Genomic DNA, 24,222 nt, shown 5'->3' with positions numbered 1-24,222 from the left:
AAGAAACATTGGAGTAAGGCCTGACACATTCGTGCTCGGGCCACAACATTTCTAAGGATCTTGCCCACTAGAGCTTTACTCGTTGCTAATTAGCATTAGCGTGCTGTGATTTTGACCTTTAAGACCTTTAGATTTTAACATACAAAATATGTTTCAAAATCAGTTCAAATGAAAAATATAACACCCTGACATTCACAATTTGGTTGTGACCTTGTATATGGTCCATTTTCTCGTATCATATTTTTTCAGGTTCACTCCAGTAAGTGTTGTGATCACAAACATCTCACGGCTTTAAATCCGACACACGCTGCACCGCCTTCGCTTCAGACTCACAGGTTGTGACACACGTGTACATCTGACATGACAATGACTCGGTACATATTGTGTGCGTGGTTATCTATAATTACCCCCGTGACCCATATTGCAAAGAAAAAAACGTCATAATTGTAAATGGCAGAACAAATATCGGCCAGGCTGTCGGGTGACTGGCTTGTGTTGAAGTGGAGTTATTATCCCCCAGCTCATACGAACACGCCACACAGAATTGAGCGACATGTTTTTTCCTGTTCCGTTCGGGCAGATTCAGTCCGTCTTTGACATTGTTCGGAAGAAACAGTTTGTTTTACGCGACGGGCTGAGTATGAAAGGACACTTTTCTTGAATTAAACTTTAACCGTGTTTAAAAGTCTACTAAAAAAAGGATTTATAAGCTCAGGAGGTTGGCGTTGAGGTTTCAGCTTGTGCTGAGCTTGACACAGTTTGCCTTGAAGGGCTTATCAGCAAATGACCCCCCCCCCCCAATAAAAGCAGCCTTTTAGCAGGGAAAATAAATAGGAGAAAACTCAGGAAAGAGCCACAGAGGAGGCGACAAAGAATAGTAGAAACATCTAAATCACAGTAACTACACAAGGAGAAGTACAAGTACACATCCGTATTAATATAAGCGAAGATGGTGCGATCTTGAGGCTATGGGGTCACACGTCCATCAATGCCAAGGATATTGAGAAAATACACGAAAACGGTTACATATTATGTTGCCGTTGCCGAGCGGAAAAATATTTTGTTCAGTCCCGGACAATGAACAGGACGTGACTGATGTGTAGAGCTGATGGATGAAAAGTGAGCACATTGAAAAAGGAAAATGTGTGTCATGGCCACTGTTACATGTTCTCTACAGAGATGTGGGTCAAAAAAAAAAAAAAAAAAATCAGTCATAGACTCATTGATGACCGTAGCGACCGTGGGAGAAGCGCCCGCTGTGCTCACACAAACTCAGATATTTGCTTTTCAGAGCAGATGCAGCTTTAATGGACAAAGGCGAGGATGAAAAGTTGCGGTGTAATTGGCCACATGGAGGTCACTGCATTTATGTGCATTTAAAATGCATTTCAAGTGCATTTATTCTGGTGAAAAAAGGAGGTGGCTGCCTGCGAGGAGGGCAAGAACTTTGTCGAGGACAGCGGAACAGTACGCAGCACATGAACCGACAAAGGAGCAATGACCCTGAGAGTGATATACAATGTTAGCGCATGTACGTTATTAATACAAACACAAGTCTCTCACATTAAAACCATTGTCATGAGTTCATGCACTACTGATATCAGATATAGCTCCGTGTTTCTCAGTATAACGGTCAGTGCGTTTACGTACATGTTTATAGTCCGATTTTAGTCAGACTAAGACAATAATTCGGTTTTCTTAATGTCAAGTAAACATGATTGTCTGACTAAAATCAAGCTAGTCTTAGTCGGACTAACATATCTATCTATATCTATCGGATAATGTGATTCATAGTCTGATTACTCCAGCATGTATAGGCTTACTATACTACTTCTGGCTAACTCTGACCCGAAAGTAGAAGTAGGTGACGTATAAACTGCGGTACTGTTGCCGGACATCACAGAGAAGCTGTGGTGTCTTTGTCAGACGTACACAGCCAGTAAATGGATTTTCTCCTACGCATGTATACTCGGATTATGCTAGTAGTCCAATTGCCTTTCTTAGTCGGACTAAGCCGGCCATAGCGAGTGTTTTGTTCAGGCGTCTGTGGACACACAGGGTGATGATCACATATGACGGACGGAAGCTGAAACAACTATGCTAGTAAAGCAAGACATCAGTGAACTTTAGGTCAAGGAATTCACCCCAGTTCTCTGAAACAGTACGGCAGTACTGAGATACCAAAATGTGACACTAGCAGTGTTTTGGCAACAGGAGCTCAAAACATGCACAATATCAGATTTGGTGCGTGTAATAAAACATTTTATAAATTATAAATAATCGGTGGACCTTGTTGACCCCTTGCAGTCAGAGTGGAACATACAGCACCTCTTATAATTGATAGTTGATGGAACTCTTCAGTACAGTATGTGCTGGGATGGAAAATTCAGATGTGATTAAGTGGGTTTTGGTCGAAAAACAAGAAGCTTTTCACAGTTTAAACGGGGGCTCTGGAAACAGCAGGTCCAGTTAATTATTGGGAAACATGGTGTGCCAGCATGTATTATATCAAAAAATAATCCTAAGCATGACTAATCAATGATGACAAACACAGTACCGATATATGTACATGTATATTATAAATAATACATGTATGTAGGAAGTACACGACCAAATTGAAAGAGCATGCGTCATGTTAAGCCATCGTCTTCCTATTTTTTTTTTTTTTTTTTAAAGTAATTGCAGTAACCTTTAAAGAACTGAGGAGAAAAACACTCTGTGCAACTTCACCTTCATGACCAAATCACTCACATACAGCAAAGCATTCTGTGGAGTTACATAAGCTACTCAGAAGCTAAAGGAAATCAATGCACAGAAGGGGCCTGAAATTACAGCGATAGAGGAATCCACAGAATTCATCCCCCGTTCAATTAAAAAGCACATGGACGTACTCCAGCCGTATACTTTTCTAAAAAATTGGCACTGAAGTGCGGCGCAATTGAAGGTCTGAGAGAGACTTGGAGGTTGTACTAAAGTGACACAAAAATACACACAATAAAAATAAAGACTGCAAGTTCTCTTGCATCCTAAAGGCCAGGTCACATCTAAACACCTTTGATGCCAGGCCTGATATATTTTTTCTACATATAAAAAAAAAAAAAGTGAAAAAAGCCATAAATATATTTAGATGTGCAACTGACAGGGAATTATTTAGCGAGTTAAACGTGAAATCATGGCAGTGTTTGGCAGGGGTGGAGGTTGACACATAATATTGCAGGAAATGCCCTGGCAGGCTTAAGGTGCAGGCACTGTGCTAACATTAACTCCAACCATATTTTTCCATAATCACCAATTAAAACAATGTCTTGTTTTGATTCAGTTTAAAGGTGCATTATGTAATAAATCTGAAGCAACTGGCCATAAAATCCTCCTAATATGTCACAGAGACTCAGGAATAATGTTCATATAACAAACTGAACTCACAAACAACAACAGTACAGACAAAATATTTGCATTAAAAAAAATATTTTGCAGACTGCAAATCATGTTTTACGTTTTGAAATCATGTTTTGGCATGTGGCGCCACCTACCGCCGTCTACCAATCCTTGCAGTCAGTAGAGTCTCAGCTGCCGAGCAACCACGGGTTGCTAGTTACGACTGAGCTACAATGGCCGGAGAAAACAAAACCTAAAAGACCTCAGTATTTTGAATTTGAGTGTAGTTACCGTTTTTGGCCACATTCTTACATATGGCACCTTTAATGATTTTCTTTGTTATGCGGATCAAAGAAACAAAGAACATATTTAAGAAGCTAAAAACAATCAGAGATCTTGTTTTAATCATGAAAAAAGCTTCAAACCGATGAATCGGTTATCAAAAATAGTTGACGATTAATTTAGCAATCGATTCATAACCGATGAATGGTTTCAGCTCTATAAACCTGATGTAAACTCCCTCTTCTTCAGCCAGGGTAACTTCCACCTAACGTTCCCTCATTTATTTGAGCAGCGCCACCACGAGGAGACGTGAAGTAGTAATTTTCTTTAGAGCGCCTTCATATGTGGGGTTACATAAATGGCGCCGATTACGATCACTTTTGCTAATATTATTCTCTCGTCATAAACGCAGCTCGCTCTCTTGATATATAATCAGCATCGTGTGCACGTTGCGGTGTGTGTGTACAGCACGTATAAAAAGTGGAGTTTATGACACGATTATGTCATTTCTATTTCTTGTTCAAACACTGACGCAAAAAAAACAAACGTTCCGAATCACATACAGAGAGCACAGGAGCTCCACTGTGATAAACACATTAAACCATGAATGTAGGCTTTGTTTCACAGCTGGAGTCTGTGTGCATCTAACACTTTGTTCATACTACACACACACACGCGCTAGGGTATAATATGAGCCAATGGTTCGGGGCTGGCGGTGATCGATTATTCCCGCGGCGGCGAATTACCTTTTAATAATAATAATAATAATGATATAAAAAAAGAAGTCAGAGCGTCACAGTTGTTTCTTCTCGCTCAAAGATAAGGCTCCGTCCCACAAGCTCAACACATGATAACGGTCCATGACATAACTGGAGGGCAGCGTTCACGTCGCTGTATATCACGCCGCCAATGTTACGGTTATAAAACAAATGAGGAGGATGGGGGGGGCAACTCCGGTATCTACGATATTATCCCGACCGTTTATGAACGTATGAAGCTGTTAACAACACATTTGTGCCGAGTCATTTCAACGACATAACTCTCCAACCGTGTAACGAAAGAAATAAAACCCTCCGATACCCGATCCGGTCATTTTGACCAGTATTGGAACAATACTGATTCCCATCCCTAGTATAACCCTTTAACTTAACCAAACCTAACCCAATGTCCAAAATGTCCATCCGGACTTTTTGTGTGTGCCTATTTTAAGCATAAAAGAACCAGAAAAGCACCATTGCCCAATTCTCCTAAATAACTTTCAATATCTGGCAGTTATTTACAATTGACTGCATGTTAAAATGCTATTTTAACTATTTAAAGGTACAATATGTAGTATATATGGGTTTATATGACCCAAAATCCACTTTTTTATACATATTATGTGCTCCTGCATTGTCTAGTCTCTGTATAATAGTTTTTGTTTCATTTTCGTAGTGTTTCAAAAAGTCATGTAAAATAACATGACCGCGGACCGCGGTTGCATAGCCACTGTTAGCAGCGAGACGCCATGTTTCTACCGGAGCCTGTAAGGACAAACGCGAGAGAACAAAACAAGCGTCTCTTTACTTGTAGCGGAAGTCCCGCCTCCTCTCTCTCCGATTCGTCTGCTACGGCCGCGGTAGCTCCGCCCTCTCCCTCGCCTCACGAACCTCATCTGCTGACACGGAGAAAGACGACGAGGACGACATTTGACCAGCTGCGGATACCGTCGCGCTCAGGGAAGGGAGGGGGTGAGCAGAGCAGCAGGTCTTTGTTGTAAATTTCAGCCTCTCCTCTAGATGGCACTATAAACTACTTATTTCCCCTTTAAAATGAAGGAAAACAAAAAGGTTTGTTTGGAAAAAGCACTATAGTTGTACACAAACCAGAGATTAACAGTATAAAAAACGTTTTTTTTCCCAGCTCTCTCCTCTCTGGCGGCAAAGACGACGATACTCCGTCTTCCTGAAAGCGAGAGCAGGAGTGAAATTACCGTAATAACCATAAGTCGGCTTTGACGTGCAACTTCTCAGCTTTCAGAAAGCGTTGTAAAAACTGCCACGGAGTTAAAGGGTCAAACAAGAATAATTTTGTGGTTGTTGTCCTCCGGAGGGGATCTCACGGGGGTTCCCAGGCCAGCTGAGAGAGATATACCCCCTTCCTGGGTCCTGGGTCGGCCCTGAGGTCTGCTCCTGGGAGGACGTGTCCCCGAAACACCTCAGCTGGCTCCTCTCGACGTGGAGGAGCAGCGGTTCCTCACCCTATCGCTAAGGCTGATTTCGGACATTACCCAAAGCTCATGAAAGCTCCTGACCATAGGTGAGGGTTGGAAGAAGAGACCGAAAGAAAGATCTTCTTCATTAAAATAATGCATGAATACGTTTTTATCACAGACACGGCAGCTTTAAATATGACTTGGCCTCGCGTGGAGATAAAGTTAATCCATCAAACTCCAGTCATGATGCTGTCTATGACCTTGGATGAAGATGTAGATAATGAACTCATGAGTTCAGACAAAGTTTATCACAAATCTCCTCCAGGACGACTGTAAACAACATCTCATGATGTAACATTTTAAAGCAGCACAAAGCAACTTTTTTTTTTTTTTTTTTTTTAACAATATAGCCTTTCATCATCATTTATATGGGTCACAGAGCTTTGTTGAGTTGGCAGGAACAACTGTGAGCCTCTCTGATGGTCAATGTGTCAGATCACAGAGCCACAAAATCATGGAGCGACTTCACTCACGGACATTTCAGACGACACTTCAGAGCACCTGAACCAATCGTCACAATTAACATGATGACGTTAGGAGGAGGAGGAGGAGGAGGAGGAGGATGAGCTGGGCTAAGCCAAGGGGCGGAGCAACACGACAACCAGAAACAACAGAAGAGAATGGACAGTTAATCCTTCAAGGAGAACATTTGGTCATTTCATCGCCGCTCTGTGTCGCGGGGAAGGAAAAGCGTCAACGTACACTACCGTTCAAAAGTTTGGGGTCAGTTAGAAATGTCCTTATATTTGAAGGAAAAGCACTTTTTTCTCAATGAATACATTGTTAATGTGGTAAACGACCATTCGAGCTGCAAACGTCTGGTTTTTATGTACATAGGTGTATAGAGGCCCATTTCCAGTGTTCTAATGGTACATTGTGTTTGCTAATCGCGTTAGAAGGCTATTGGATGATTAGAAAACCCTTGTTACAGTGATGTTAGCACTGCTGAGTTTTGCTGGTTCTTTGACAAAAGGGTAAAATTATTATTTTGAATAAAAATCATTCATCTATCTAATCTATTCATTTTGGAACTCTCTTGATGAATAAAAGTGACGTTTAATGGGAAACACTAAACTAATTGTACAGGTGACACCAAACTTTTGAAGGGTAGTGTATCTTCACACACACACACACACACAGCGATGCGTCCTACTGCTCGGGTATTTCTTGGATGGCTTTGAAGCTACAGGTTAAGCTAAAATCACAGGATGTGGTGGGTGAAAATAGACCTATAGATGGAGCATCTTCCGCACTCACAAACACACTCCATTAAATGATGGTGGGCGCACAAAAGAGTGACGCGTCCACTGTGACCCACATCTGGTGTGACCCACATCCGTTGTGTCGTGCCATGTTGGCTGTAAATGCTCGGGCTTCGTCTGTTGACTCCGACAAAGCTCCCACAGTATATCAGGTTTTTGCAGGGAGAGAAAGCCCCCAGACATGGACGGTTATTAAAAGTGTTTTCCACACTGGCACGGCAATGCGATGCTGATAATGCATGCTCGTTGTTTTTTATTTACTTCTTAGTTGAATGGGTTACTTTATTCGTTGAGGCTGCAGCACCTTCGGTCATCTAAGTAGCGCCAAAGGGTTTAGTTACTGCTGGGGTTGCCAATTCGCTTGAAAACAAATCTTCCACGTGTTTTTCATGTGTTTATAGACACTGCATGTGACCGGCCACTTAATGAGCAGAACAGCAGTCTGTAGTGGCTTGGAGGAGGAGGGAGGTGGGTAAGTGAACACATCTGCAAGCCAGGAACAGAAATACTTTGGATACCGACTTCGTTTGCAGCATAAACGCTCGAAAAACACCAAAACTAGAGCCTCACAGACAGAGAATAAATGTAGGACAGAGGCAGGACAGTTTGATGGAGGGTCAGAGTCATGAGGAGGCAGATGCCAAGAGTTGATGGGTGAATTCCAATTCCTTTGCTTAACCCTCAATCTCAAAAATGCGCGCTCCCTCTAGTGCAAGTGCTGTCCCGATTCTCAGAAAAATTAAGTTGAGGGGCAAGTTTAAGGGCTGTATCGCCCTCAACATTGAGATTTTCCGAGAACACCCTTGGGAGCAAGGGCTACCCAGAATGCATTGCGTGTTTTGACAAAACAAAGATGGCGTCGAAAACAGCGAAACGAGAACGCTACAAATGAAGTATTTTCTTTGTTAATAGAGATATAAAAATGATGAAAACCATTGTATTATCTTACTGTAGGCCCATATTATGGTTTACTGACGTCATTGTTGCGTAACATTTATTTTTATTTTACAATCTTTAGCCGGTCGGTGCGGACAATCGATCGTTTGCTATAGTTTACCATTTTCAATAAGCCTTGGTTTGTGGTAACTGTCAGCTGAATATGTCCGTGGTTGTGGTATTTGTATGAATATCATCTTATAACTAACTGACAACCTAATAACTTGACTGACAAACGGATCGTAATGAATAATCCTGACGTAAATGTGTTCTTCTTCTTCTTCTTTTTTGGAGTTGACAGACTTGAGGCAGCTTTCGCGTTATTCTGCCCCCTACAGTCTGAAGACGTATCTGCATTTAAGGGGTGTCCCATTTCTAAGTGACAAAATAACCCTCAACACTTGGTTTTGAGGGCCAGTTAAGATTAAGGGTTGAGCTTGAGGGTTAAGATAGGAATTGGCCCTACATTTTTGAATTAAAAGCAGATCGAGGTAAACTGTGAATGAGTCTTCCGTCATTCAGTAAAAGCCACAGAGAGCAGATTCAGGGTTCACGGCCGAATTGAACTCATATTTCTGAGACGAGCAAACCCACGCCTCCTGCTCCTGCTTTTCATGAAGAAATGTTACGACACAGAAAAAAATCCTTGCAAAACAAAGCAGAGATTTTTCGCTTTACTGAACAGCTGCAACGGTTTATAGATGCCAGTCTTTATGTTGCGGCGGTGCTTCGTACAAAAGAAAGACTGTGCGTCGTGCAGCAATTTCAGCCCTGCACCTAATTTTTCTAGCAGCATGAGCGTGGCTCGTGTTCCCGTGTCAGTGTAAGAGCGGTGTGCTAATGTGTGTCAGCTAATCTGCCATTCAGGTCACAGAGAGAGGCCAGTAAGTGGTCTAATGTGTGGGAGAGATTGTCTGGCACAAAAAAAGAGCCTCTCAGGATTATGTGCGGTGTGGGCTGATGCCCACGGGCAGCTCCTCAAGTTAGTTACGTTCGACAGAGACGGAGATGTTTTCGATGGAGCTTGGTGTAAGGGTTTGGTTTGTGTATGGAGATTTGAAACTTGGCAAACTGCTTTCGTAAGACAAACGCAGCAAGAGGTTTTTCCGAGACGGCCTCAGCAGGAGAACGTCTGCGGACATCCAGGTGAGAGGCAAAGCCTGCGGACAGAAATTCACAGCTGTCACCTGCAACCAGGCGTCTGCCTCGACGATACCTGCTATTAGTCACACTGGTGTCCGCCCATTATGCGCTGTATCATCTATTTTACTCTGAAGGGGGGATTATAATTGACATTTACATCATGTGCTATTGAAGAAGACCTGAAATAAGCAAGTGAGACCAGGAAAACGTTGAAGTCGAAGCTAATTTTTACCACAAACTTACATTTAGCTTTCTTTAAGCACAACTGGTGACTACTATTTTCCAGAAGACTACATTCACTCTCTTTTATATACAGTCTATAGTTGAGCATGCAGGTGTCCCTGCTGTGTTCTCACACTGGCTCACCAGGCATTATCCAGAGGTTTAAATGGGGAGATAAGATGCTGGAAAATGCCTGTAGCAACTTTGCAAACTAAAGTTCAGTCCTCAGACTAAAGTCACTAAAGTCCAAATGTCTTATTTTAATGACTTTTGTTTAAATTCGCACAATATACAGCCAAGAAACACACCAGACCTTCTGAAGTAATCACTGTATTGTCCAGGAGAAGGCACCCTGGGGCCCATTCTGAATTCTTCTGGACCAAAAATAAGATGAGAATGTGTATGTGTACGTGGTTCTACACCATAGACGGCAAAGTAACCAACAAAACTTAGCTTAGCAGTTAGCTCCACTCGAATCAGCAGAGGAGGCATCGTCGAAGAACAGTGCAACCTCGTGTGAGTGTGTGTGTGTGTGCGTGTGTGTGTGTGTTTGGGGGTGGGTTTATCCAAATATCCTTGAAGGAAAAGCATGTTTTATATTTGTAAGAGCATTCTTTGTGTGTGTGTGTGTGTGTGTGTGTGCGTGCGTGCTTCAGTTCACAGGAGATTTGAGCCAAACGGACAAAGGAATGAAGACAGCAGCGGTGGAAGCGGAGGACGCTGCTGTATCTCAAATGACAGAACCAGGGTCAGAGGACATACACACACACACACACACACACACACACACACACAGAGAGAGAGAGATGCATGGATGCAACTGCTGAGAGCAAAATTAGTCTCAACAAAAAGAACGAGCAAGAGTGCAATTAGGAAGAAAGACGACGTCGCTCGCTGTGAGGGAAGAATGGAGGGCTAATAGCTTTTGTTGGCTGGCAGGACTTGCCGACCGCCGGGAGCGCTTCGCCTAGCAACTATGCACACCAGGCTCTGAGTGATGCGCTCACAGTTGTCATAGAGACGAGGCACACGTAAAACTTTTTACCTTTTACGCCTTTTCTGTGCCTATTTTGTTTTTAATTTGAAGATAAAATTAATTTACATGTCGGAAACAACGCAGCTTAACCAGTTCCTCAGACATATAGGCAGGTTTTGGCCTCCATGAGGATAACTGGTCCTTACAAGATAAGTGTTTGTGTCAGAAAAGTTCGCACACACACTTACGTGAGCGCCAGGCCGAGGTAGTTGGCAGTGCTGCCCCAATACATCGGGTTTTCTGTGACGTTGAAGGGAAAACCTGTCACCTTCTCCTCCATCAGGATCCCAAAGTAATCACCTGGAAAAACAAAAAAACACATGGACACCGTTCGCGCTCCGAGGATGAAACGGTTCCAAAGTTCATCCACAGGTTCAGGTGGAGAGGAACCCCCGTTGCCAAACTCAGACTCAGGCACACTGTTGCCATGGTATCCGCCGTCGTCGACCACGCCGCCTTGTTTTAAACTCGAGACCTGACAGATATTATGTGCGCTTGTCACTCCGCGATCACTTTTGACGCATCTGTGGCAGAACGGCGGCAGACACCGAAGTCACACTGAGAGCGCTTGGCACGGCACCGTCCTGCCAACGCTGCACCTCCGTCACCTTCGTGCTACTGATGTCAACGGTACGACCACATGGGAAGGCAGTGATGGAAGAGACGGAAGATTACAGCCACAGAAATGAGAAAGAAAACAATAATTATATATTTTTTAGTTAAAAGAAAAAGAAGCATATTAAGGTTTTTTTTTACGCATCTGTTGACGCATTTTGGCTGCGGTCGATAAACAGTGTTGCTAGGAGACCTGCCGTCAACTCAGCGACTACAAAGAACATCATAACATGAGTGTATTAGATTAGATCATGATGAAGTGACACAACTCCGCTTTGCTGCCAGCTTTTCAAGCTGCCAGTCACAACAAAAACAGTAATAAAAAAATAAAATGTCATCCAAAAATCTATCAATTACGAGTTGGAGTTGAGCTGTCGACACAAACAGGTAATATTATATAATATAATATTATCTAATAACACTTGAGATGGTGACATAAAAGCAGAAAAGAATGTGAATGTGATTTTCTTTCGAGAAATTTGCCAAAGATACACACAAAGATGGAAGTATACCAGGGCCTTAGCTAGCCTTGTTTTGCTAGCTAGTTTTGCTAGCTTCCTTTGCTGGGTTTTGTAACAATCAGCTCCTCCACTTGTTGTTGTGTTGATGTTGTATAATGTTGTGTGTCCAGTTGCTACATATATATACATGTGCTGTTAAAATTAAAAAAAAATAATAAAAAGTAAAGAACAAACGGAAAGGAAACCGCTCCGTCTTGACAAAAACACCAAGCCTATAGCAGATGAAACGTTGCGTTAGCGTAATTGCGCGACAAATTTTGGAAAAATTCCAAACGTTAGTGAAAGCTGAGAAGTCAAAGCCAACGTCCGGTTATTACGGTAATTTCGGCCTGTTTTTGGACACTGGGACAAAACCGCAAACAAATGTTAGTTTAAATATGTTTTATACTGTTCAAATTTCAAATTTAACACGCTAAATTTGGTGTTAGACTAGATTGTTTGTTACTACACTATTTTGACATGCAGTAAATTGTAAATAATTGCCAGGTATTGAAAGTTATGGCCCTTTAATGGTGAAAATAAGCAAAAAAATTAAAAAAAAGTCCAGGCAGACATTTTGAGACTTCGGTGTTAAAGGGTTAAAAATAAACCTTGGTTAATGTTATGTTTCACGTAAAGAAGACAAGAACAGAAGTTTGACCTTACCTCCTGAAACGTCCAGAGAAAAATAGTACTGTGTTTTGAAATCCAACCAGGGACACTAAACCATCAAAACATGGCGAATGCATTAATATTTTCTGTTTCCACAGATGTACGTGATCTGATTTGCTGCCATAGCTCCCCCCCCCCCCCCCCCCCAAAAAAATAAAAAAATCAGTATTTCCTTGAAGGTCTTTGACCAATGGGAGGGGCAGCTGAACGCAAACATTAGTTTGCTGTAATCTGAGCAGTACCTACCATATGTACTATGGCTTTCTACGTAATAAGCTGTCCAGGTACTGTCCACACATACACACACCATGACCCATTTTCTTGTAAAAAAAAAAAAAAGGACATGAACATTCAAAACCTTTTCCATAATGCCTCCCTCGCCCACCCGCACTCATTTCGCATGCACACACACCGTCAGGGAAAAAGCATCCTGCTGAATTACATGCGCTGGTGCTGGTGTTGGCCTCGTTCTCTGCCTGAAAAAGGCCGCTAATGTCCCAAGTTACATAACCGTTTTTTTTATTATGTATGACAATTTAACCACAAAACACCACGGGTGTAGCAGGGAACAGCGATTATATAAACAAATGTTTTTTGGGGTTTTGAATAGAAAAACCTGGCCTTCAGAACAATACGCTAACCTAATTTTTTACCTCAAACCTTCCCTTTTTTATTATTATTATTATTATTATTATTATTACAATTTTATTTTCTATGGTCCTGCATCAATGTTGTCATGGTGTTGGTTACGAAATTGACTAACCTGGATTTGCCGGGTCGAAGGACTGACATCACTGCGGTGTCGTGGGTCAGTTTGTGGTCATAATCTGGGCGGCCGACGCGTTTACGGAGACTGTGAAGTTTAATTTGATTGTGTTGTGTTTTTTTTTTTATTATCGGTTTGAATCATCGGGTCACGGTGACTCAAGAGGATTTATATCGAAGAAATAAGACGCATCCAATTACAACACAACAAGCCCACGGAGTATATCCTCCACTATGTGTGTTTATGTTTGCGGAGGCTCACGGAAACTCTGATTGAACACGTGGAACACACACACACACACACACACACACACACACACACACACACACACACACGCACACGCCGCACTTCACTGCGACGTTGAAAATATTCAGTAAAATATGTAGAAATGATCTCATGCCACAGCTGATGATTTCAACGATTTCTGGTTGAATAAATGACCTTTTTGTTGAGCTGATATCATCGCTGTTTTCTCTATATTGCTCACAGAGGACAATAGTGTGAGAAATATTAAGAAGCACAGGATATTTCTGTCATAATTAGTAACTTTCCAAAATTGTTTTTAATTATTTGATGAATTTACAATTGATAGTGAGAATGTGCAGCACGGTTGGAAACTCAAAAAAGGCAAATTTTCTTATACTCTTTAACAGTAATTTAATATTCCTAGTTAAAAATCTACTTATAGTGTGAAAAATTGATATAACACATAATATGAGGAATCAAATTCACATAAAACAGGGTATCCGCGGGGTCTTAAAAAGTCTTAAATCCAATAATTTGAATTAAAGGTCTTAAAATGTCTTAAATTCTCCTAAAATCTCAAAAAAAGGTCTTAAAGATCTATTAACGTTACGTTTATTTAAAACATGCATAAACTTCAGTCTCGCTTTGAAATGTTTCTATTTTTGAAAATTCGATAACAACAATAACTACAACGTGGAACTAAAGAAGGCAACACCTGTGCTGCCCGGTGAGAATTTACCGAGCACCACTAGCTAGTGTGCTGTGCGCTCGCATCGGTGTTGCTTAGCATAGCGGCGGAGAAAACTTCACGAAAGCCCACAGCTAAGCCGAATTTGTGGCTCCATTTTTCCTTCATGTCGTTTGTACTTTTTTTGCCAGTATGGATTTGAAATGGGTCTTAAATTGTATTCATGGTGGTCTTAAAAAAGTATTAAATTTGACTTGTTGAAACCTGCAGAGACCCTGATAAAAGGCTGTCATATCACTTAACTTAAACACTTAACTTAAACCCTCCTTGCTTAAATAAATAACTCACCTTCTCCAAACTCTCAGCAGCACAATCTCCATTGTTTTCTTTGTCCGAGTATATATTGCAACCTATAGTCAGCATGTGACAAGGTGTAAGTGTCTATGCATACAGTATCATGTGTAACGCAATTTTAAATACAGGGTTTAATCACTCAAAGAAAGACTCCGTTCTCATAAATCACTAAAAGCATATGATTATCTCTGCAGTGGTGTAATCGAGTGCTCCGATTCTGAGGATCATTTCTACATAACCTTTGTAATTGGAGCGACACGCTCGTTTCCATGCACGTGCCTCGACTAAAAGCCGTGTCTCAATTTCTGCTGATTTTTAAAGCCCGGGTTCCCGCTGCGTGATTTTCACTCTTTCACTTTTCTCTTTGCGCTGATTAGTTTTGCAGCTTCAGACACACTGTATGTGTTGCCTTTTCTCTGTAAACGTTGGACATGTTGGTGTGTGGAGACTGGACTAGACTGGACTAGACTTGAGTTGAGGTGAGGTGAGGTGAAGACGATTCACCTCTCACCCAAGAGGCTTCTTCAGGTTTTAACTAACTAGCAGCATAAGTGAAAGGGAATTGTGTACAAGACAGTAGCGAGACCTGGAGTCTTTGAAATCTATATTGAAGCAACACTTGAACTGCAGGTGATTGTTTTTGTTCTGCTTTGAGGTTTTCTCGACTACTGTTCCTTGTACATCAACCATGGGTTTCATGAAAGGCACTATAGAAATTGAAGTTATTATTATAATTATTATTATTACTTTGAACTTTCATCTTCATCTGCTTCTTTCATCTTCTCCCTTTAGGGGTCACAGTCCATGAACCTTCTCTGTGGTCTTCCTGTTTTTTGGTCTTCAAAACAATCTTAACCTCAACCTCTCTTACTTTATTTCCAAACCATTCATCCTGAGTTGTTTTTGCTCAGATCTATCCTGGTCATGTCCAACGAAAGGCTCAGCATCTTCAGCTCTGCCACCTCCAGCTCTGCCTCCTGTCTGTTAGACAGTGCCAAAGTCTCCATGCCATGAATCATAGCAGGTCTCCCTATCATCTTGTAGACCTTCCCTTTCACGTTTGCTACCATTTACGTATCCAGATACCCTGTCTGACACAACCCTTCATATTTGTCCTGGACTTTCACTGTTTCTACTGGTCTTGAACTGCTTCTACTGGACTTCTACTGGACTTGAACTGCTTCTACTGGACTTGAACTGCTTCTACTAGACTTGAACCGCTTCTACTGGACTTGAACCGCTTCTTCTTGACTTGCACTGCTTCTACTGGACTTCTACTGGACTTGAACCGCTTCTACTGGTCTTGAACTGCTTCTACTGGACTTCTACTGGACTTGAACTGCTTCTACTGGACTTGAACTGCTTCTACTGGACTTGAACCGCTTCTACTGGTCTTGAACTGCTTCTACTGGACTTCTACTGGACTTGAACTGCTTCTACTGGACTTGAACTGCTTCTACTGGACTTGAACTGCTTCTATTAGACTTGAACTGCTTCTACTGGACTTGAACTGCTTCTACTGGACTTGAACTGCTTCTATTAGACTTGCACTGCTTCTTCTAGACTTGAACTGCTTCTACTGGACTTGAACTGCTTCTATTAGACTTGAACTGCTTCTACTGGAATTGAACTGCTTCTATTAGACTTAAACCGCTTCTACTGGACTTTAACTGCTTCTACTGGACTTTAACTGCTTCTACTGGACTTTAACTGCTTCAACTATACTTGAACTGCTTCTACTGGTTGTATTGTACTGGATGTGGCTGGATCTTAAGTATTGCAGAGTGAGATGTACCAACAGCCTTTTGCATTTGCTTTACCAGCTCTGCATATAAAGCAGACTCTTGCTCATACATGAGCACAACACCTCCTGCCATCTCCCGTCACCTTCTGCTGCTCCGGCTGCCTCCCCCTCTGTCGACAGGAGGAAACAGCGACGGGCTGAGTTCATTTACAATGTTGTGATGAACAAAGCCTGTGGAGAAGCTCCAGATACAAGTCTGGCTCTTGGAGATGACTCACTATAAGTGACCCAGAAACAAGATATGGGCATTTTCCCAAGTCAACATAAAATTGTGATCATACTTGTCCTGACAACAGAAAAAAAACAAAAAAAAACATGTTTGTCTCAGAGGCAAATGTCACAATATGTGTCTGGTAAGTGAGGACACGAGTGTCACTTCGCATGTGTGGCTGTGAGCACTGATGTGTTCACGTGCCGCTGAGTCACACATCACTCCAGAAAAACCCATTTCTCTTCAGATCGCCCTGTCAGACGAGGTGATCGTTAGCTGCTAAACAATGGCCGGTTTTCCCCTTGACTCGCTGCTATTCTGTGGTCGAAGAAGAGACCGAATATTCTACATCCAGCTGAAAATGTGTCATTCGCATAAGTGGACCTTTAAGCGCAGAATACATTCCGTTTTGCATAGGGTCCAGCTTTTGTTAATTTCCTCTCGATGGACAATAGCATCTGCCAGGCTATCACAAACATAAATGCTATCCTGGGTAGTCATATTACGCCTAAAATGCTAATTAATGTATTATTTTCTTGCACAAAAAGCATAAAAAGCACTGTATTCCAGTACAGCCGAATATATATATATATATATTATATAAGCCGAGCTGAAAACGCAAGCTACGCTACCTGTAGCACTATCGCTCAGGGGGTTTTCAACAATGTATCTCACTTGTATAAAATACAATAACATGGGCCAAATAGTACACTGTATTGCTTTAACGCTTCTTTCACGTGACTTCCATTACTCACCTAAGAAAGTTCCAGTGAATCCCAGAGTGAGGAAGCTGCTGACGACAAGCAGAGTGCCCAACACCATGAAAGCAACACCCGCGTAGAAGACCTCCGTCCTCTCCATCACTTCCCACCGGGCCTGGGCCTTCATCGCCACTGTCATGCTGCAGGAAAAAGTGCACAACCCCCGGTTATCTAACCACCAACATGTCAACAGAACGCACTCCGTGTCCCAAGTCCGCACGAGACCTTAGCTACACAGTAACAACAACGTATGGTAACAGCAAGGTCTCAGCCTCCGGGAGAGAGCACATGCTGTCTAAGACGAGAAACAAACACAGAGGATGTTCAAAGTGCTTCAAGGTGAGAGGAAAATCTGAGAAGCTACTGAAAAGAAATGTAGGAAACCCACGTTCAGGGAAAAAAACATATCATTGTTTGTGTTCTTGAAGGCCAAATAATTGCTGTTTACCTGGCGAGGGTTTAAGGGTTTCTGATAACACTGATTTAATGAATAATAAATAAAAGGGGCGAGACAAAACTGATTCGCTAAAGGGTTTCAAATATTCAATTAATATAGATTGTGTCAGTTTTGTTTACATATTGCACATGTAAATACGATACATGGAACAAGGAGTTGGCTCTAATAGCTGGTGAACAAAAGAATATGTGAACCAAATGTTTAGAATAAACTAAATAAAGCTAAATGGCAAGACAGAAATTAGCTAATTAAAGCAGTTTAATTTGACATGCATGTGAATACTGCAGCGTTAAACAAGAGAATGTTAAACGTAACGGTTTGTAATGTACATTCAAGTGAAGTCTCTGTAGGGTTAAAAAGATGGTCGATATGAATGGAACACACACAGCTACGGGGGGCGGAAGCAACTTTGTGTAACTGTGTGACTACACACTTCCTGTAGAAAAGAACTGGCCCCAAAATTAATCCTACAGTAGGTTTGGGGTCAAATAGAGAAAACTGGGTTACGAGGTCTGCGGCGCTGGTCCTAACTGCAGTCGCTCCTTTGTCAGAAAGGGCCAAAGGTATAACGTGATGGAGCCCGTTGCGCCACATCACACACAAAGAGCGACTGCTGAGCGGTCTTGTTGGCTGAGGCCGTACACACTGCTGAGAACTGGATTGGAAAAAAAGGGAGGGGGGGGAGGAGTAGCGGGAGACAATGGACATATGGGCAGGTAATAGGCGAGATTCGAGTGTACTATAATAATGGGCAATGGGTCACCGCTGATGTAATACGAGAAAAATGCAGGATGACCTTCTTTCAGAAACTTATGTTGCACAATCTACACTCTAACATACGCTAAGGTCCTGGTCGTACTTCGCAGGGTTCCACGTCCTTGCAAGGCCACTTTGCCTTTCCACTCAGTCGAGTGTTCATGTTGCATTCCACTCCAGTAAAGGGGGTTATTTGTGTTGACTTTATTCTTTGAGGGCCGAGATATGTCCTCACATAACCTCAAAGTTCATAACCACATTTATCGTTGTGTTGTATTATCCAAAGCGACTTACAAGAGGGGAATAAGCTACATAGGAGTAGTCTTGGAAAGAACTTTAATAGATAGGAACAGTGGACTGATAGCGAGAGAGAGTGCCGAGGTGGATCCAAGTGCAGAAGGAGATGGTAGGGGTAAAGGTGCTAGGACAGAAGATGGGTTTCAAGAGCTTCTTGACAACAGACAAGGACACGCCCCTGTTCTGGTAGCGCTCGGTAGGTCATTCCACATGAAAAGAGTCTGGATTGTCTTGTGCAGATGTTGGCAGACGAAAATGTGAAAATCCAACAGTCTAACCCTAACCCAGGGGACAGGGATAAATGTATATGTATCCATATCATATCGGTTATCGGCCCAAGCATTCCTTGGATATAAGCAAAAAGTCCAATATCCCTAGTTGTGACATCTTTTTTTGTTGTTGTTTTTGGCCAGTCAGCGTATTTTCTTATGTAAGCTGTGACCGACTGTATCTGATGGCACACATAAGACTGTAAGGAATGGAACGAAGGGTCAAAGCCTTAGAAAAGCATTAAAAAAAAGTGTGCAAATTCACATGAGGATAATCGAGAAGGAAGTAAACAAAGGACGAGGACGAGAGTCCAGTGTGGGAGTCGGACAAAGTCTCTTTTATATGTGTAGCCGCTTTACATCAGTGTTCCCAATCAACAAGCAATGAGGTGAGCGTGAGAGGCAAGGTCTGTGTTTTCATTCTTGAATAATGGGGTTTTTAGGTAGAATTTCATTAACGTTTGACAGCACTAGTTCTTACCAAACAATAACTCCATTAATCAATTCCAAAAACAACGGTTACTCGCAGCCCTACTTGGCATACAAAACATTCTACATCAGACTCCACTGAAACGATAAACAAACTTTCAAACAGTGACATTTGCTGTATGTCACTTGTTCTTAATGATGAGTTGGAACACTGAAGTCCATCTTGACTCAATCACAACGGGACTCAGGTCATGGTCACCCAACTTGGACTATTCTGCGGTGACTCAGATTCTAGGAACTGGGGAAAGCACTGCAGCCTTCTATTCACTAGTGGTGGCATTTAGGCAAATATTAAATATTAAGCTTTAATCCATTAGTACAATACAAGGACAATGAAAGTGTGACATTTCTACGTCTACATCATCTGAATATGTAAATCCCAGTCTCCCCCACCAACTCAATTGGCTTTGTGTTAATGCCAGACAAATTAAAAAAAGGATTTAAGACTGATTAATAAATGTCAACTGTGGAGAGCAGATAAAAAGAACAACGCTGTATTCTCTTTGTGACTGTAAAAGTGCCTGTAAATATTTGGTGGGAGCTATAAAAAGACACAGCCATCACTCCGCTAATTAGCCCGCCAGTGAATCAGTCAGTGTACAACTCCATTAGCCTGGTAATTTAGCAGCACAATGGTAAGCCTGTGAGGTAATTATTCTGCTGGTAAATTGTCGAGCTCGTCTGTTGGGGACACTTTTGTTTGCCTTCGTTTTACTGTACAGTGTCAAACTGTGCGAGTGTGCTGTAACTAAGCTCCTGGATCAGCTGCAGCTGAACCATGACGTCATTCCCTTTAAAGCTGCCACTATTCAATCAATAAATTCAGGGTTTAAGCTAGCGCATGTTAGCGTAGCGGCCTAGAACGCTATAATTTGCGGCCGACAGGCTATAAGCTATGGTAACGGTCTTCTATTTAGCGTGTCAGTCCCGCGCCATGTTCGATCTAATCCTGCCAGCATCGAATCGTGGAAATGTCAAACGCACATGTAGCATCGCCACGCGACATTTCTCACGCTCAGAAGTGATACAACTTACCGCACCTAAATTAGCAATCTATGCATTGATGATGCGAAGGCAGATTGCTCTGCCTAGTTCATTCACACAGCTGTCTTGAATTAGCGACCTATCAGCCAATCAGAAAGTAGCATTTCTTGTTGCTGGGGAAAGTCTAAAAATAGGTTTCAGACTTTCTGACCAATGCTGTTTAAGGGACAATTTGGGGCTAAAAAAAAAAAGGGGCCAAAAATATTTAGTGGATTGTTTTTTTTATTATGTTTACATATCATCTTAAAACCCTTGACCCGACAGGGATTCAAACCGGCAACCCTGTGGTTTACAAGCCCAATTCCCTTCAGCTCGGCCATTCACTGTCCCTGCAACCTAGAGTTTTTGCTTTTTAGCTTTTTGTCCTTCCTGCTTCCACATGTAGTTGTACCGGAAAAAAAAACAAAAAACAGAATACAGAAGGCAAGGACTTTGTAAACTGACGAGAAAACCTTCAACAGCTCTTTATTTACGTCATTAAGTAGCACACTTCCTTTTAGCAAAGCTTTACAAATGTGTGTTCTGCTTGCCGGGCTTTCAAACAAGGGACGCTTATTTCAGGCCCAGTTATTTAGACATAAATTATGCAAACAAGAACAAGGAAATGCAACAATTATGTAAAACTGAAATGCTGTAATGGCGTTTATGTACAAATGAAAATGGCAAATAACAAATAAGTCTCAAGTTAAGTAGCTTCACAGACTTTAGAGCAGAGAAACGGACCTCACTGCTCCGTGTCGTGTTGCCCTGTAGCAAATCTTTAAAGCCTGCTGTGCTGCACAATGACGCCTTGCCAGATTGTGTATTTTTAAGACTTAAATTAACAGATTTTCACAGCAGCAGCGGCGGTGGCGGCGTTGACATGTCACTGAAAAAACAAGAATAATGGCAAGAAAAATGCCATTTCACTGCGCACGTTGGCTCACCGTCTCAGTTGTCTCTTACATATTCTATTCCCAAGCTTTCAGGACTTGAAAGGACGTTACACAACAGGATGTGAAAGCTGCCTCTGAGATATGGCCAAGCACGCAATCTATATTTTTCCAAGACATCACCAAATGTCTTTGGTGATTTCAGTGCAATAACACGCTCACAAAATGCTCCGCAGGTTCCGTCAAAGAACGACTTTAACATGACTCAGCCACCGGTTCAATCATTGAACCATTATTCACTTCATCTTCTGCTCCTTGAGAGTCAAAGTGAATGAAAAATGCACAGTCGCTATTTTTAGGTTACCGTGCTTTTATCAGCATTTTCTTTTTTCCTTTTCAGAACCACAAGAAGACGACTGGAAAAGACAATTTATCGCTGCTAAGCAGCTTGTTCCAAAAGCGCTGTTGCCCGGCAACAAACATCACAGAGCGGCAGAAGGAAACTAGCAATACTGTACATGTGTGGTTGAGTGGTTGACAGGTGTTTTGTCGCTGCTGTGATCCACAGTGCGAGTGCATGTGCTTCCACTGGTTGCTGTGTGATTGCAGTGCTGGACTGACACGGCACTTACTGAGCAGACGGGAGAAGGAAGATGGCAAAAAAGGGACTGAAATTAACGGGATGATTCTGACTTTATCCCAAAGACCCGAATAAGCAAAGATGCTCAGCTCAGAAACTAGGAAACAAAACTGACATGTGATTTAGTGAGAAGTTCAGAAAGTCAGTGACTGTATATAAAGATTATTTCCCAAAATTAACCCTTAACATCTCGGATACAAGTGCAGCCATCTGGTGGTTGTTGCATCATTTGAGGTCCTGCAGATACAACCGTTCAGATTCTGTCAATGTTTTTTCAATTTTTTTCATTAAAAATTGTATTTTTCAACCAAAAAAAATGTACTTAGATTTTTTTAATAATTGGCTTTACTTGCAAGACTAACCCAAATTAACCTATCATTAATCTACTAACCTCACACAACTCATGTAATCTGTAAAAAAAAAGCAATGCAATCATCCCATTTTTATAGCATCAAATAACAAACGTCAGTTGTATAATTAATTGTTGCCTTGAAGTTAAGTGAACATAATAAAATAAGATGATTTTTGCGTGAATGTGAAATAATCTGCTGCGATTAACGGTCATTTGACATTCATTTGAAAACTTGGAATCGCAGGTGCTTTTATTTTGAAGTGCAAAAAAACAACATGCCGGTTTTCCAGCTGAGGAACTTCCTGTTTACCTTTCAGTTGCCTTTTTTTCCTACATTGCTCCGTTGTACAAATTAAACCATTAAGCACTAAATCTTAGATGCTAGAAAATAATATGCTTTAGAGAAGAAGAAGAAAACGTTCTTTGATGTTGGAGGAAAGACGAGGCAGGTGAAGAGGCTCCCAGGTCATGAAACACAAAATGATGCGAAAGGAGAGAGTTTGGGAAGGAGAAAGATGTGATGCTTCACCTGTGGCTGCGGTAGACGTTGAGCAAAATGATGACGCATCCCAGGCAGTAACAGGCCAGGTAAGGGCTGCCAAAGGCTCTGGAGATCCTCCGCGTTCGATGTTCCCACCTCGCCACCTGGCCAAACGACATGAAACGATGATGATTTATAATTCCTGAGTGATCTTTTTTTTTTTTTTTAGTTTGGAGTGGTATGTGTGTTTATATTCCTCAGACAGCAGACACACATATCACATTAACTCTGCGTCCAAGAGCTGGATCATTAAAATTGGTGTCAACAGCTCCATTTAGTCCATTTGCTTCCACTTTACTTGAAAATAATTGGATTTTATCACACACGAGATGCACACACTTAAGCTGATAAACTCTGCATCACTTACACTGAAAAATAAAAAGGACACGATTGTACGATATTGTCATATCCATTGACAATCAGCTGTGGGCAAGGGAAGTGCGCAGATGAAACGCAGCAAAAAAACATAAAGGACACAAAATGTTGCCATGGCAACACTTGTTATATGTTCAGCAGGGGAAAGGTAGAAGAAAGAGCATGGGAACATTTAGGCAAGGGAGGGGAAAAAACAACTTTATAAGTCCGTGTTTTAGCAACTGCAGCAGAACATCCACTAAAAGAAAACAGCCGTTTTCAAGATGTGTTCCCTGCAGAGTCAAAAAACCACCTGTGGCAGAGATTACAGGGTACAGCTCTTTCTTTTTTTTCTTTTTTTTTTTAAATATACCTCTTCTACTCTGCTTTTACCTCTAGAAACAGAACACTGCAGCGAAATAAAAGCCCCCTCTCTGATTCATACATTCAAACGCCCGCTCCGCGAGACACTGGGACACAGTGAGGTGGACGAAAACGGAACAAAAACAACAATAATGGAGGCAATAATGGTCGGTGTGAGCCTCACCGGCGACATGTTTGTGAGTGCAAATAGAATAAGATGACGTTAAGACACTCCTGTGTCGGTATGTGGCATTTTAAAGCCGAGACTGGTCGTAATCACAGGTGCAGAAGGTAGCACTGACGATGCTAACCGCCGTACCCAAGTGATCAATGCATATTTCAGACATGGGTAGATGAGTATGATGAGATTGAGTACAATAATTGTCCAACGTAACTCATTTTACACAATTATCAAGAAGTACAATATACAAAAAATGTAGTGATGATACAAATTTCAATATGATGGTGATTTTGTCCTGAAAAGTGATTTGCATTTACTTAAAACTGTGGATACAAGTTTCTTTAAAAGGTTTAAACCCTGTGTGTTTATCACCCCCTACCATTCATATGAGTCAGCCATTTACGCCAGGTCACTGCTTAAATCTATTCCTAGTGCAAGCTATGGGAGCTGGAGTCTACCCGCTACTCTGATTCAACACAT

General features: G+C 41.8%; 1 protein-coding gene across 1 annotated transcript in view; it reads right to left on the bottom strand.

Moving 5' to 3' along the window:
• Window positions 1-24,222, bottom strand: part of pemt (phosphatidylethanolamine N-methyltransferase) — a 52,225-nt gene that overhangs the window by 7,826 nt on the left and 20,177 nt on the right. Inside the window, exons 3-5 of the mRNA XM_083903436.1 lie at window positions 22,833-22,948; window positions 17,122-17,267; window positions 10,699-10,810 (exon numbers count right to left, since the gene is read on the bottom strand). Of these exons, the coding sequence (XP_083759562.1) occupies window positions 10,699-10,810; window positions 17,122-17,267; window positions 22,833-22,948 (374 nt within the window). The remainder of the gene's footprint in view (window positions 1-10,698; window positions 10,811-17,121; window positions 17,268-22,832; window positions 22,949-24,222) is intronic.

The sequence above is a fragment of the Microchirus variegatus genome (assembly GCF_963457635.1).
Source record: "Microchirus variegatus genome assembly, chromosome: 17".
Lineage (NCBI taxonomy): Eukaryota > Metazoa > Chordata > Actinopteri > Pleuronectiformes > Soleidae > Microchirus > Microchirus variegatus.
The sequence above is the reverse complement of the archived record's forward strand: the minus strand, read 5'-3'. Positions and strand labels throughout refer to the sequence as shown.